Source organism: Aedes albopictus, chromosome 3, assembly GCF_035046485.1.
Source record: "Aedes albopictus strain Foshan chromosome 3, AalbF5, whole genome shotgun sequence".
Classification (NCBI taxonomy): Eukaryota; Metazoa; Arthropoda; class Insecta; order Diptera; family Culicidae; genus Aedes; species Aedes albopictus.
The window spans coordinates 77,942,409-77,958,456 of record NC_085138.1 but is presented as its reverse complement, the minus strand read 5'-3'; the positions used below and the strand labels follow the sequence as shown (position 1 = coordinate 77,958,456).

Sequence of the window (16,048 nt, the reverse complement as noted above, 5' to 3'; positions counted from 1 at the left end):
CTCCGTTTTCGCTCAATCACCTCTTCACTCCCTCAGCTCACGTGTGCCATAACCTCATCCCACCGTTTACAATTTTGGTTTTTATTGCATCTTGCTTTGCTTTATAGATTACCGTGCAAATGTTCAATCGTCTGGGTCGAATACGGTGCAAAAAAAGCAATAATCGAATTGATATTTATGTATGTCCCACCCTAAGCTTCTAAGTCGCATCCCTTCAGTAGGACATGTCGCATCGCTTCTCACTGTTGCATCCAATGTTTTGCAACTCAACTAGAGTCACGTCGCCGTGATGCGCACTCGCTCCGCTTTGATGTTGCGGATCTGTCAGTCCAGAAACATCCTCCGCGGCACTACTTTTGTTTTTCAATCTCGTTGACGGCCGTCTCCGTCGTTGTTTCACTTTGGTTTAGTCATAAAATTGTGAAGTTTTTATGCGAAATCTCGCTGTCTTTAAAGTGGAGAAAATAGTGAAGAAAACCAACAAAGTGATTGTGCAAATTTGGGTTAATAGTGCGTTAATCGCGTCGCCAACTAACAGCGTAGTTTAATCTCCCAAAGAAAGAGGCGTAGCACCCTGCAGTCAACCCCCCATCTAAAATGTGATGGCGAGCCTGAAGGGAGGGGATTAACTTAAAACGTAGCTAGATTTGATATTTGCATAAATTGTGGTTTATTGTATCTAGTGGTGGAGTTTTTTCGATTGTAGGGAATCTCGGTACTCGAAGAGTGCAGTGTTTTGAAAGTTGTCCTACGCCTACGTGATAAAATATGTGAAAAGGGTTGCCCCGTATCAAGCCGATTGGAAGCGCTCTAGTTCGATCCGGTACGACGATAGAAGCTTATCAGTGAGATTTGGAACGCGTAGAAGCAAGAGAAAAGTTTGTTATCATAGTGATAATGAGATTAAGAAAACAAAAAGTTTGAAAATCTTGGAAAAATAATAACAGTGAACAAGCATCCCGCAACAATATTGAATTGTGAAAGATTACGTGGGCAGCTAGAAAAAAAAGTGGAAAATGGGAGGAAATATGTCAGCCTTTCGCTTCCATATCTTGTTGGTCACTTTTACGCTGCTGCTGCTGATGGCGACACAAAACGGTGAGTCACAGTGAGCCTAGACAGGCGACTCAACTGATAAAGAATCCATCATCGGTCAACAATAATCTCATTGCATTGCAGCTGTGTCGGCCAAGGAATATAGCATCGAGTTGGAATCGTCCGGTTCGGTGGTGCTGGGCGGAACGATGGAATTCCGCGCTACCCTCCTGACGGATGGAAAACCCGTCGATGATGATTACGAGGTTTCCTGGACGGATAACTTGAACCCACCGAACAAGCAAGGCGTAAGTTTGCATATCTTCAGCTTGATTATTTTTATTGGTTATTTAAATGTATGCACGTGAAAGTGGCATCAGTGATTCTTCTTTTTTGAGTGTCACGTATTATAATGTCAGCGTGATTATTGAAAGTAACTAAGCGGAACCGCAGGCAGGAATGGCAATGGAGTGATAATCATTAGATTTGCTCGGTTCATTATAATAATAATGGATCTTCAGTCGGATATGTTCACGTTGCAATCCACTTCGAATGCATTCGAAGAAATCTTGTTCATTTATTTATTTGTTTTGTTTATTCAATTGGTTCCTTACAACTGATCTCGATTTCATCGATTCGATATTATAAAATGTTGCAAAACCATAAACCGATTCGTTTGCAGCATGGAGTACAAGTTGTCAAAATAATTTAAATATCAAAAATTCAGATTGTTCATCGTCTCTGGAGGTATTCATGCAGGAATCCCTGGAGAAATTCTTGGATGAATGCCTAGAGCATATTCTGGAAGAAATCTCCAAGGAATGCCTGGATGAACTCCTGAAGGATTCCCTAGAGGCAATCTGAGAGCAATCCCTGGAGAAGAAACATCCTGAGGAATTCCTGGAGGAACCCTTAGAGAAATTTCTGGAGAAATTCTTGGAATAACTTCTGAAGGACTTTTTGGAAAAATCGCTGAAGGAATCCCTGAAGAAATTTTTGGAGGAACCTCAGGAGAATCTTCTAGACAAATACCTGGTGGAATCTCAAGTGGAACTCCTGGAGAAATCCGTACAGGAAGAATTTCTTGAAGAAATCCCTGGAGGAATCTCAGAAGGAATTCTAGGTGGAAACCCTGGAGAAATTTCATAAGAAATTCCTAGTAGAGGAATTCCCCGAGAACTATTTCTGGAGTGTTCTTGGAGGAGTTCCCAGGGGAATTTCTGGAGGAAAACCTGGAAGAAATCCCGGAGGAATCCATGGAAAAAATCCTAAAGGAATTCCTGAATAAATTGCAGAAAGTATTTCTCAAGGAATCTATGGAGGATTACCTGGGGAAATTCCTGGAGAAATTGCTGTAGAAGATCCCGAAGGAATTCCTGGATCAATTCGTGGAGGAATTCTTGAAGGAATACCTGGGGTAATCCCTGGAGAAATTCTTGATAGAATTCCCAGAAAAGTCCCCGGAGAAATGCCTGGAGTATACCTGGAATAATTTCTGGATAAATTCCGGGAGGAATTCCTGGGAGAATTTTTGGAGGAATCCCTGGAGGATTCCTCAAGAAATCCTAGAAGGAATTTCTAGAAGAATCTCAGGAGGAATTCATGAAGGAATCGCTAAAAAAATTCTTGGAATAATTCGTGGATAAATTCCGGGAGGAATTCCTGGGGTAATTTCTGAAGGAATCCATAAGGATTTTTTGGAGAAATTTCTGGGGAAATTGCCGTAGGTATTGTGGAGGAATCTCTAGAGGAATTCCTGGAGGAATCTCAGTTTAGGCCTCTCCACTTTTTCAAAAATGTCCTCTGATTCTCAAGCCCACCCCCATATTTTGATTGGCATCCTAAAAGAAGTAACTGGTCAAAATTTCATCCAAATCCATTGAAATTAAGAGGTGCATCAAATCAATAAGTGTTTTTCGACTATTTTCGAACTTCAAAAAATCATAACTACACTAAAATTTGTCAAAAATTAATTCTTTCAGCACAAATTGAACACACAAAATTCCTCCTAAAAGTCACTAAAAGTGCTTCTGTAGTTCTAGGATATCATCCAGGGATCCACCATGCAATGTATAGTATGGTGAAACTTTCAGGAAGAATTCCTGGAGGAATCTTTAGAGAAATTCCTTGAGGTATCTCCAGAGGTATACCTGTAGGAATCTCTGGAAGAATTCCTAGAACTTTTAAACCCCTAAGAACTTTTAAAAGAAATCCATGCAGGAATTCCCAGAGGAATCCTGGAGGAATTTCTGGAGGAATCCTTTGTGGAATTCTTGGAGGAATCCCAGGAAGAATTCCTGAAGAAATCCAACAATCAATTTCTAAGGGAATTCTAGGAGGAGTTTCTGAAGAAATCCCAGAAGGAAGTACTGAAGAAATCGCTGAATTTCCTGAGGAAATTCTGAAGGAATCCTAAAAAGAGTAAGCAGAAGAACTTTTGGAGCAATCCCTGAAGCAGTTCCTGAAGAAACCCCAGGAGGAAGCTTGGAAGCAATCCTAAGAGGAATTCTTAAGGGAATCTCTAAACAGTTCCTGGATGAATTCCTAGATTAATTCCTGGAGAAGTTGCTGGAAGAATTCCAGGAGGGATTCCTGAAGGAATCCCAGGAAGAGCTCTCGGAGGCAGTGTCAAAATGATCCTGGAAGTTGTTCCCGAAAGAATCACAGAAGGAATCCTTGGAGGAATCTTGGAGAAATTAGTTAAGAAACCCCATGATGAATCCCGGAAGCAATCCCATGAAAAATTCCTTAGGGAATCTCACGAGAGCTTTCTTAGCGAATTCCTTAAAGAATTTCTGTAGAAATCCCAGAATTCTAAGGCTTTTGTATCTATCACAATTGAGCAAGTTTAAAATAAAAATGACTGATCCGTTAGAAGTTAAGTTATTTAGGTGTGTGCATCTGATCAAGATGGTTAGAAGCTGTTAGAAGGACTTCTAACCATCTTTGAGATGCGGCTAATGTTGTCGCTTTCATACGGTTGAAAATGCTAAGGACTCCAGTCGAACTTCGACCACCTTTGTAGTGTCGTCGAAAGACCCAATTGACTTTTGGTTTGGGTTAGTCCCACCTTCGGTATCTAATCCGGAGTTCCTGAAGGGCTATCTTCCGAAGGAGTTTGTTAGCCTCTCCCCAAGGAGAAACATTCCTTCTATACGTCTTCTTACGTCCTTTCAAGAAAGCTTAATGCTCTTGCGCATATTGCAGCGGCAATAACGTGGTAGAAAGGCAATACTCCAGCTGCGACACATGCAGACGACGCAGGAGTGAATGGAAATAAGCCAGAGGCTGTTCTTACACAGCGATTGTATACTGGCTCTAATATATCTCGCGCTTAGTATCATACGGGCGTATCTACAATGATCGATTTCTCTTCATCGATTTTCTCTTTGATTACTAACTTGGGCGGCAAATCATTTTTGGTTGTTTTTGTTGTTTTAGATGCTTGTCCTAGTCGTCCTTTACCGAAACGCACCGAGTGATCATCCGAATATTGGTCGTATTCCCCGGAATAATCCGAAGAGAAAATCGATGAAGAGAAATCGATCATTGCAGATACGTCTGTATGATACTAAACGCGAGATATGTAGCATTTCTTCAGATGACCGACTAGTTAGCTCTATACCGTACAGAAGTTTGCTAGTTACGATCGCGAATGATATCCGCAGTGCTGTTTCACCATTATTGTGGTCGTGATGATTCGTTATTGATCGTAATAGACGGATCTTGGATCCACAGTCATTTTTGACCATCTTATAAGGCACTTTCGAAGGACATCATCTAAAATTTGACCGGGAGAGGCAAAGTATGTTCCTGTTCCGAAACCTTTTCCGTTTAAACGATCTGCACGGAGAGATTGGAAAATGCTAAAATGCATAAATTCTTTACTAAAACCATATTCGGTCTGCCCACCCTTTGGAATGCATATTTTTGGGTTTATTCAGTCAATGCTTTTAGGCGTTTATGCATTGGAATGCATACATCGATTATATTTGCTAATGCATATTTGATTTTGTTTTTGTTTTTTTTTTCTGATTATCACAACAAGAGAGAAACATAGTTCAAAATTGGATGAGTAAAACAGAAAGATATTATTTTATTTGCCTATTTAAATTAATTAATTTGAAGTAAACTTAACTTAAAACTACACTCTGCACTACACATAAAATTAAAAAATAATCGATGACAAACGGACAAACTGGAACTCATCGTCGGGATGCACAGGAAACTCCGCTTTAAGGTTCTCCCGAGGGTTCTCCAATCGTCGTGCCTGTGCCTTTTGGAAGTTGGAGTAGGAACTGGAACTGCAACCGGATACAGGATACAGCTTCCGTTGGTGGCGAACTCTACTGCAGAAAGATAATAATTTTCAATGCTAATGCCTTTTAGTAATGTATGCATGTACTTACTGAACACCTGATCGATCACGGTCGGAATATCAATACAGATTCTGCAGAGAATATTCGAAATTTCGTTTCTTTCGATGAACTCGCGGATACGCGAAAACGCGGAGGATTTTTGACTGTTTAGCGATGGCGGTTGGCACATTAAATATTTTTTCAAGTCCCAAGAGTAACATTTGGGTCTCAATATTCAAGAAAACAATAAATTCCAGATATTCATAGAAGTGCATAATATAAATGCATTCCATGCGTACTTTTTATGCATGGCACAGTTTATATCACGAGAAAGATTTTTTTTTATTAAATGGTATGCAAATAAGTATATCCATTTTTCTCCGTGTGCTTCTCGGTTTGTCATTACCCCTAGAACTACGGTTGCGGCTACGACTGCGACTTTTACGGGATTTCTGCTTCTGTTGTTGACATTCTTGGCTGCTGGTGTGGCTTGGGCTACTTGATACTTCTAGGGTCTTTGAAATTGGAGGGCCCGTGGCCTGATGTTGGTTCCGGCTTTCTTGAGTAGATCGTTGTACCGCTGAGCTAGGGGCAAGACACTGTGAATTCCGGAGCAATTCTGAGTAACTCTTTTTTGTTCGAATCCATTCAGAAACGTCTCTACGAAGGGGGAAATCGAGCAAGACTGCTCGATTTTTCACTGGTATCAGGCAACACTGCGGGAAAACCAGAGTGACAATGAGAGTATTATAGTACACGGAACCAGAAATCAACCCAAATATAGGTTCTTTTCGCTCATATCGGCTCATGCGTGCGAGAACCCATATTTGGCTATACCGCGTTAAAGCTCTGAGTGGGTAGTTTCCGTTTGATCCCGGCAGAAAATTACAACCCATCGCAAAGTTCTTTCTACCTAGCGTTGACTTTCAAAGTACCCTAGTGGGTTGAAATAAACCCACTTTTGGGTAAACGACAAATAACCCAAATTTGGCTTCTCGCACGGACATTATCGGCTAGGTAGCTGCTTCTCGCTTTGTTTTTGACAACATTGCGAGGGGGAGAGCGAGGAAACAACCCACTGCTGGGTTAAAAGTTCAAGCGGTTTACTTATTTTTGTGTTCTTTTAACGTATTTTTTAGGTAGTCTGTTTTTTCCGTGTATATATAGTAATATACTCTCATTGATCCAGAGCAATCCAGAAGAATTCTGAGCAACACTTTGATAACAGAGTTACCACAGACAAACAGACGTAACACCTTGAACGATTTTCATGGAAATCCATCGCCCAGTTCACACTACCATCACCTGGTGGAAAAGTTACACGAATCACTGTGTTGTGCCATATCGTCAACAGAAGGCGGTAGTGTGAAACGTCAAACGCATAGAAAAATGATGCGCGCGCCTCTGGTTGTGAAAGCCACAACTATGAAAATTTAAAATGATCGTTAACCGTTATGTGTCCGACAAACTTTTTGCTTTTTTCTACACCGTGCTTTTTAAATGGGTGCTGGGTACCCGGGTACCCTGTCGGCCACATAAGGGTTAAAACCGTGGTCGATGGAAATTTCGCAAGTGTTACGTCTGTTTGTCTGTGGAGTTACTCTCACTGCATCTGTCTTGCCCCTAGCCGCTGAGTGACTAGGGTCTTCGTTGTTCGATAGAGATTGTTGTACATGTTGAGATCATGTTGTAGTCTGTCCACGACAACTTGTTGGTCCTGAAATTTCCTGTCCCATTCGTTCTTTTGCTGTTTCCTGATCTTTCTGACTCAACCGTTCCTTCATTTCCGTCAAATGTTTTAGAATATCCAAATTGTTGTGAGCGTTACTGGAGCTTTCCGTTTGGCCAGCTTGTGATCCATTTCGGCTGGTAGAATTTCTTAGTTGCTTCTTATGACATATTCAGGTTTACTCGTATTTTAGCGATTTCGTTTTCGGCCACATAAAATGGACATTTTTTGCTAGATGCAGGGTGTTCTGCTTATTGACATTTGACCCAGTGAGTCGCGAGGAGGCATCTTACTCCTTGAACAATTTCGGGAGTACCAGCGCAAGTGACACAAATTTCGTTATTCTTGCAACGCAACTTTGTATGGCCGAACTCCCAGCATTTGTAGCTCTGCATGGGAGCAGGGTAATACGGCCTTGTCGCGGAACGGATATGCTAATCGCAGTTGGATTTTTCGGTAGGACTGCTGGGTCAACTGGTTGCAATCGAAGGATTGTCAGTGGGCCAGAAACGTTATCTGGGTCCATCCACTCAGGGACTGTGCGTCCCCTGTATGAGCCGTCAATAGTAATGCCACCCATGGCTCTTCCTCCGGGGTCCCCTTCAGGGGGAAATCCCATCCCCAATTCAAATGTATAAAGAAAACGATCTCGAGAGCTGACGAATTGCTTATAGTATCGAAACCTAAAAAACCGTCAAATATCGCACGAATTCTAAACGAAAAAAGCGACCGTCCGAAGTAAAGGCTTTCGATTAACTGATGACAATGCTTGCTACTGAAAAAACACAAACATTTCTTCTTATTTTTCTACCGTTTCATAGGGAACCTCTACTAAACCATACTTCAACTGGACCATCACCTATGGTAACAACGTGAATGCTGGCAACTACGTGGCAACGGTTTCCATTCGACATTGGTACGCGGTTCTGTACCTACCGGCGGCCGAAAAATCCATTGGTTTCAATCTTACCAGTAAGTGGTTTGTTACTCTATGCAGCCATATAGTTTATCGTAGAAGCGCTCTAATGCAGTATTTTAATTATGATACTAGTATGTACTATAGACACTATAGATTCCATAGACTCGCGGAGACATGGTTGAGGAATACGATTTTGGTGTGTTTTGCCGTTAATTTAGAGTGTACCGAGCGAAAATGACGTCACGCAATCCATTGTCGCTATTGAAATCGTGACGTCATGCTCGTTTGGCTACACAAACTGACAGTTCGTTTGGCTACAGTTATCTTCGCCTCCGCGAGTCTATGGAATCTATAGTGTCTATAGTATGTACACAAAGATGTTGGCTTCCTATTACAAATGGCGACCTTATCTTTGTGTGATCATGGGACACTAATATAATCTAGTACTGCGTTACATTCATTCGTTATATAATGGAATTTCATTCGTTCCAAGGTCTTCTGAACGGCCAGATGCAGCTGATTCAGAACCAAAGCATAGTCGACACGGAATACATATCCAGTGTGACGCCATTGAATCAAACGATCGTCCTCACTGATAGCGATAAACGGGTCCTACGGCAGGCGACCTACATCCGAACCTATTGGTTTATCAATTGCCAGTACATCGGCACGTCCGATGAGTTTACCAAGCTGAGTAATTACACATCGGAGAACCAGAACTACACCATCGAAGCGTTGGTGGTGGCGTCCTTCGATAAGGTATATCGGAGAGCTGCGATGTGTTCACCGAACTAAACTTTGAAACTAAATTTGGCTTTTTATTCGTAGCTTCCGGAGCCTACAACAACAACCACGACCACCACTACCACCACAACTACGACGACCACGACTACTACTACTACTACAACGCCAGCTACTACAACCACTAGTTCTACTACTCCGTCAACTACAACTTCCACAACAACAGGTAACTTTCCGTGGATTTCAATACGAAATTGGACTGTATCGAAGTCTTTTACAGTATCTCCAAACAGTACAACGCCAGCATCTACCAGTTCTAGTACTACGACCACCAGTACCACGCCAAAGCCGAAACCTGACAGAAGAAGACGCCATATTCCGTTTCCGCCAGCAGCAGGAAATGGCGATGTCCTCGCCAGTGTTAGCCCACTGCTGCTCAACATGACCGATATACGAAGTAAGTGACTTCCGAAGAAGTTTTCGAAATTTGTGTAGTACTAGATTCCTCTTCGCTCGCAGGTATCATCCTGGACGGCGAACGGATACCGGATCATCTTCTGCAGCAGGTGGAAGATCAAACCGACGGCGGATCGACGATAAGTCGCATCGTTAAAAAATCCGATCCCAGCTTCAACATTGACGATTCGCGGCAACCGTTCGTTTGTGGCAACAGTTCGATGGTCCCGCCGGATCCGAAGAAAACCTACGGTCATTTCGTGCGGCAGGTCACGGTTCAAAGTAAGTTTGGACGACAGCCCTGGGTTGGATGCTAACTAACTAACCATTCCTGTTTTGTCTAGATCCAATCGCCAAGTTGAACATTTCTGGGCCGCAGTGGGTACAGCAGGGTTCCCCGGCCAATCTGACGTTCCAGTGTACGGGATCGCCACCGTTCAGCTTCTGCTATAATGTCATTTATGGTAATTTATTAATATTTCAAACAGTTACTTCAGTGATTCCATCTCGCGCTTTTTCCACCAGGACAATACAACATCACCAAGAACGAGACATGCAGAAACTACTGGCAAGTTAGTGAAGATATCTGTAAGTTTAGGTACACCTCGTGGGTGTTCCATAAGGAGCAGCAGTCGCTGGTGGTCTTCATGAAGAATAGGATTTCCGAACAGATAGTTCAGGTGGGACTGCAGATCTACGAAAGTAAGTATAATTTTATCAATGAATCAAATGTTCAGAATGTTTTGGGGTTAATTGTCATGGACGTTTCGCGAGCGGGTCCTTCCGTCCTCGCTTCCGTCAAAATCAACCCGAACGTATTGAAGCTGAGCAAGAACTAGGTGAGGAAGGTAACGCGACAATACGAGAGAACCGACGAGGACAACGGAAGCTCCGACGATTTCGGTCTGTCAAGCCAGAGTTCGAATTTATCCTTGGAAACGAGGGCGAGGAAAAGTGTTCAAGGAGATGGCGAGTTAATCCTGGCTGGAGCAACAGCAGACCGGACCAACAAAGGCCCAGCTGTCCGCGAGGAAGGGGTTGACATACCAACTATCAAAATTCTCCGGCAAACAAGCGAAGTGGCCATTGTTTTACGCGGCCTACAAAGCGTCCAATGATGTGCGGCTGCGGCTACATGAAGCACAAGAACTTGATGCGACCTCAGGAAGCCCTGGAAGGCAACGCTCTTGAGCTGGGGTCCGGGCAGTTACTACTTTCCGAAACCATCCGGCAGGTCATCGAAAAGCTGCGACGGCACTTCGGCCGCCCGGAACAACTGCTCCAAACTAGAAACAAGACAGATACAGCGAGAATAACTCTGATATCGAAGGATTGCTCAGAATTCCTCTGGATAGCTCTGGATCACTCTGGTTTTCCCGAAGTGTTGCCTGATAGCAGTGAAAAATCGAGTAGTCTTACCCGATTTTCCGCTTCGTAGAGACGTTTCTGAATGGATTCAAACATAAAGTGTTACTCAGGATTGCTCAAAGTTGCTCCAGATTGCACAGTGTCTTACCCCTAGGCTCCAAAGCCTGCTGGACAAGTTGAACCGGCTGTAGTTCCCGAAGCCGGATAATTTGAAGAGTTTTGTTCCATTCGGAAACATGGTGGAGCAACTCTGCGGCTACCTGAAGGCTGCGGATCTACGGCAACATCTCGTCAACCCGCTGCTTATAAAGTCGCTGGTCGCCAAGCTGCCGGATTGGGAAAAGCGTCAGTGGGTCCATTACCGGCGGTAATTCAAGCCGGTAATGGACCCACTGACGCTTTTCCCAATCCGGCAGCTTGGCGACCAGCGACTTTATAAGCAGCGGGTTGACGAGATGTTGCCGTAGATCCGCAGCCTTCAGGTAGCCGCAGAGTTGCTCCACCATGTTTCCGAATGGAACAAAACTCGAGGGAAAACAACGTTGCAGACGCTGACGGACTTTCTGATGGATATCGTAACAGACGCCTGCGAAGCCAGAGTTAACGTGGAGGTCGTGGAATTCGATCCACCGCCATTGTCCGAAGCAGTTTCCCAGTCCGGAGAGAAGAGGTTCAATGAGGCTGGTCTGTACTGTCACTACGAAGCCAGCAGTTCGGCCGACAACGCAAGCTGCGAAGAGAGGATGCTGAAACTGTGCAAGATGTGTCAATCTACAGACCATTATCTTCGGCACTGTGCGGATTTCAAAACATTGCGATACGATGACCGCTTGAAGCTGGTGAAGCGCGAGAAGTTGTGCCAAGTCTGCCTCAACGAACACGGTGGGAAATGTAAGCTCAAAATCCGCTGCAACATCAGCGACTGCAAAGAGTTTCACAACTCGCTCATGCATCCGGTCGGGCTGAGTGCACACATCCGGACAAACTGTACAGTCTTATTCCGGATCGTTCCGGTGCACCTGCAATATGGCGGAAAAACGGTTTCAGTGCTGGCGTTCTTGGACGAAGGTGCTTCCGTAACGCTGGTGGAGAAAAAGCTCGCCGATCGTCTGGGCGCGGTCAGAGTACAAGAGCGATTGACCATTCGGTAGACGGGAAACACGTCGAGAGCAAAGGATTCCCGAAGAATGAGTCTGTGGTCGTCGGGAACAGCCGCTGCAACCGGCGACAAGATGCTGTTGCACACGGTGGACAAAAAAATCGTCAAATATTGGGGGGGGGGGGGCAAAACCATGCTTGCCCCCCTAAGTTGGCGCCTATGGGCAAACAACATCCACGCGTTCGTGCCGATAGAAGCTAAGGTGGATACGCCAATGGAACCGATGGACTTGGATGGAAAAGGTATGGGACGCGGCAAACAAGCACGGCGGCGACCGGTAACTATCTCGGCTACCAACGGCAGGTAAACGAGGATCTGCCACCAGAGCTACTCAAGAGCAACTATGTGTTGGAAGAATCGGTAGTGGCAATTCCGCGGGGAACCGCGGAGAAGAAACGGGCCCAAGAAATACGAGAGCGAACCACCCAACACGTCGACGATCGCTGCTAAGGGGTGACACACAAATTATGTCACGCAAATATCGACTTTTTTCAATCCCTCCTCCCCCGTATGTCACACTTTTTGAATAGGTACTCAATATCTTTTGTATGGGTCGTCACGTTCTGCAAACCCCCCCCCCTCCCCCTAAAAGCGTGACGTAATTTGTGCACGGCCCCTAAACTGGGTTGCTGTCGAAGGTCCGAGCACAAAAATTCCAACGTGTCGTCATCCGGACAGACCCGGAAGAACCGCCACGAACAGCACAACAGCAGATGGTGAAATGTTCAATATTTGTGTCAAATCCAGAAAGCTACGGCGGCGTCATCTGTTCTGCTCATACCAGCTGTTTAGTCAATTGATCATTAAAGTTACGGTCAAAAGACCTCAATTCCCAACATAATATTTTCCTATTATTCTTCCCCGCAGATCAACCCAAATCGCAACTCTCGGTCATCGTCGTCCCGATCGGGTTCTGCCTGCTGGCGGTGATCCTGGTAGTGTTCGGCGTCGCCTACTACATCCAGAACCGGGAACGCTTCATCGTGGAGGTGGCCGACTTCAACTTTGGCGACACCAACTCCTTGGACGACGACATGGAGTACAAGACGTTCCAGCAGCGGTTGCTGGACAGCGTACGCGATACGGTCCGGCTGCCGCGGTTTCGACTGGGGTCGAGCGGGGCCAGCCACGACGGCGATGACCTGTCACCGTCGGCCGTGGGCGAAAGTTCCCTGCGGTACGGCGCCATGACCTAAAAGGACGTGGACGTGGAGGCGGTTTTCGAGGTTCGTTGGAAAATTGTATTGTTTTACTTTGGAGAAATCGTCTGTGGGTGAGTATTCGGTGGAGTTTTTGTATTGTGTATGAAAAGCGAAGAGCGCCGAAGTCTCTTCTGTATTTGAAGTAATAGAGTTTTCTCGTAATAACGAGATAGCAACATTGTTTGGAACATGGAAAACTATTAGTGAATTGAGTTTGTAGAAAGCATATTTTATTTCTCAAGCGAAAATTTACATCTGCTTTCCGTGAAGCAATAATACAGCTGGATTATGATGGAGCAGAAGAAAGAATGAGGAAACTTGAGAATTCTTCAATTTAATTCTGTCGGTCACCTTTAACACAGTGCTTTTGGAAAAGATTTGGAGTGGAACCATAAGCATTGCACGATTCTGTTTGAAAAGATGATTATGCTTGCATTGTTTCCCAAATGTTCCACATGTTTTTCAGTGTTCAACTATGCTGAACTACTGTGTTCAATTTTGTTTTGTAACAAGCTGACTATATACAATATACATTCAATTCTGTCACAAATATGTTTTTCTAATATATGTATACTGCCCCCATTCGCACAACAGTCCCATGTGAATAGGAAACCCAGCAAACATGGGACTGTTATGCGAATAGGGGCAGTATATGTATTTCATGCCTTCCTAACAACCCTCCACTGATTGTCTGACGTGTTCCGAACTGAGAAGAAACTCTATCGTAATATCAACAACCAATTAGCAAAATCATCAAATTAGGTCGAAACCAGAATAAAAAAGTTGAGAAAACTCCCCTTCTAAAATCTAAAGACTGTTTTGCAAATTAGACATCGCTTGAGTGGCGTTGGGGCATCTCTCAGCAAACAGAAACTCTGAGGAAAGCTTCCGAATACGTTCATTCAAGCAACCGAAAAACTAGAATCAATTCCAAGTATGGATACTTCTGAACACAACAAATGTATCCTTTTCACTCGGCCTTTGGTTCAATCATAGTAACTAGTTTTAAACATATGTTTTATCCAGAAATTGAAACTGAATAATTAATCAAAATGTGATATGTTCTTATATACGTTTGCGATAAGGAATTTTTCAATAACCAAAATTATATATTTTTACCTTGTTTATCGCCTTATTTTATGCTTATGTTTATTATCACCCTTGGTTGAGTATCGCACATGGCACATCTATCAAGTTCCAACAAAGACAAAAGAGTGCGTAAAGGCGCGAACGTTTGCATTGATTGTATATAGTCTTTTCTATTGTGTAACACTACTTTAAGCTAGCACCTACAAAACTGTTGAGAGGAAAATTCGAATGTATATTATATTCAGCGAAAATTGACACATAGTCTTAGTTAAAATTTTATTCAAAAGAGTCTATGCTGAAGTGAACACACGATTGGAAGTGTTGATTTATTTTTTGATAGTGTTACATTTATGTTCTCGAAAAACGGTAGATAGAAATCACCATTTGGACGCTTGGAATAATTCGAAATTAAGCTGGAAATGCGATTGAGTAAATGCACTGATAAAACTTATTGTAGGCTTTAAAAAACAAGTATGATATAGAGATACAGATGAATGAATGAAGCTATTGAGTTATGATTATTCTTCGAAAATTTCCCTTGAGATCATCACTCTCTATCATTACATTAGTTAGCTATGCGGTATGAGAATCTCATTAAACGTAAAGCATTCTTTCGGACAAACTGCAATAGGGTAACCAATATAATTTGGACCCCTATATATTTTGGACCCCCTGGGTCGTATTATCACAATTTTTATAGATTCCATGAAGAGACGATGAACATTTTTAGAATCATTCGCTAAATTAGATTGCTCTGCACGAGCAACAATCATTTCCTCACTGGAAATATCATTATTTGCCTTGAAATTATTTTTTGGCAATTTCGTCATCCGTGCGAGTGTCGCATCATGTTTACGAAAACAGAATTTGGTGCCGAGGAAACTTGTAGATGTAAACAAAAACGTTTATCATTCTAGCGCACTAAATTCGCAAAGTTCGTCTAATCAGCCTTTGTCAATCAAGTAATTAGGATGTGATCAAGCATATTCAAGTGGCAGATACTTCGAAAATAGTTTCAAACGGGTTTAAACACCGGGTGTCCAAAATATATACTTAAGAGGGTCTAAAATACATTGGGGTGTCCAAAACAGTGAAAACTGATGCTTAAAAAATCAGTTATTTTCATCAAATTTTCATCCAGAAATGACCTTGTGAGTATTTTTAACGGACAGTGGAGGCTTTAAGGATCATACTAACAACATCGTGTAACACCTTCTGAATCTATTTGATTTTGGCTTAAATTCAAGCTAATGTCCTCTAGGGGTCCAAAATTCGACCGTTACCCTACTGTTCTTATCGCACTGACGGATTCGCTTCCTCCATAGCTTTACTCTCTGTGCCTACATTCCGTTCAGGTGCTCAACGAAGTGTTACTTCCATCTTTCAATCACTTGACGTTCTTACGTCAAGTGAATGAAACCCAACTGGTTTGGTTGGAAACGAAGAGTAAACTAACATTTATTTCCAATTCAAATTCCTAAGACTACTATGATTGGTGCATTAACCACCGAGTTCCATCACTCCTCCTCAAGCTCGGTAGTCTGCAGACCAATTCGCTGTCGCATCTTCTCCATCTTCACGCGTGCCAACGGTTTCGTTAAACCATCGGCCACCGTCTTTTCGCTAGGGCAATAGCATACGTTCATCACGCCATCGCTGACTAACTCCTTAACAGAATTGAACCGTGTGTCGATGTGCTTGATGGTTTACTTACTATCTGCTATCTGTGTTCGATTTCAGCATCGCTATACAGCTCTAGTTAACCTCATGGATGACCACTGGAGCAGGAACTTCTTCGCCTACATCCTTCAGTACCTTCAGCAACCATATCAGCTCACGGTTGGCTTCGGAAAGTACCACGTATTCAGCTTCGGTCGACGATAGTGTGACGATGGTTGCTTTCGGGCTGCCCAGCTCACTGATCCTCCGAGACTGAAGACGAAGCCAGTGTTGGATTTCCGGTTTGCTTTGTCGCCGGCCCAATCGGCATCG

The 16,048-nt window shown here is 43.4% G+C and overlaps 1 protein-coding gene across 1 annotated transcript; it reads left to right on the top strand.

The window, feature by feature from the left end:
• The first annotated feature begins 320 nt into the window (after positions 1-320).
• On the top strand, positions 321-14,559 carry LOC134289490 (uncharacterized). The gene is made up of 10 exons (XM_062855368.1): positions 321-1,098; positions 1,180-1,343; positions 7,944-8,094; positions 8,535-8,800; positions 8,870-9,008; positions 9,063-9,239; positions 9,302-9,520; positions 9,583-9,702; positions 9,764-9,940; positions 12,633-14,559. The coding sequence occupies exons 1-10, from the start codon at positions 1,017-1,019 to the stop codon at positions 12,959-12,961; spliced, it is 1,824 nt and encodes a 607-aa protein (XP_062711352.1). The 5' UTR covers positions 321-1,016; the 3' UTR covers positions 12,962-14,559.
• The last annotated feature ends 1,489 nt before the right edge of the window (positions 14,560-16,048 follow it).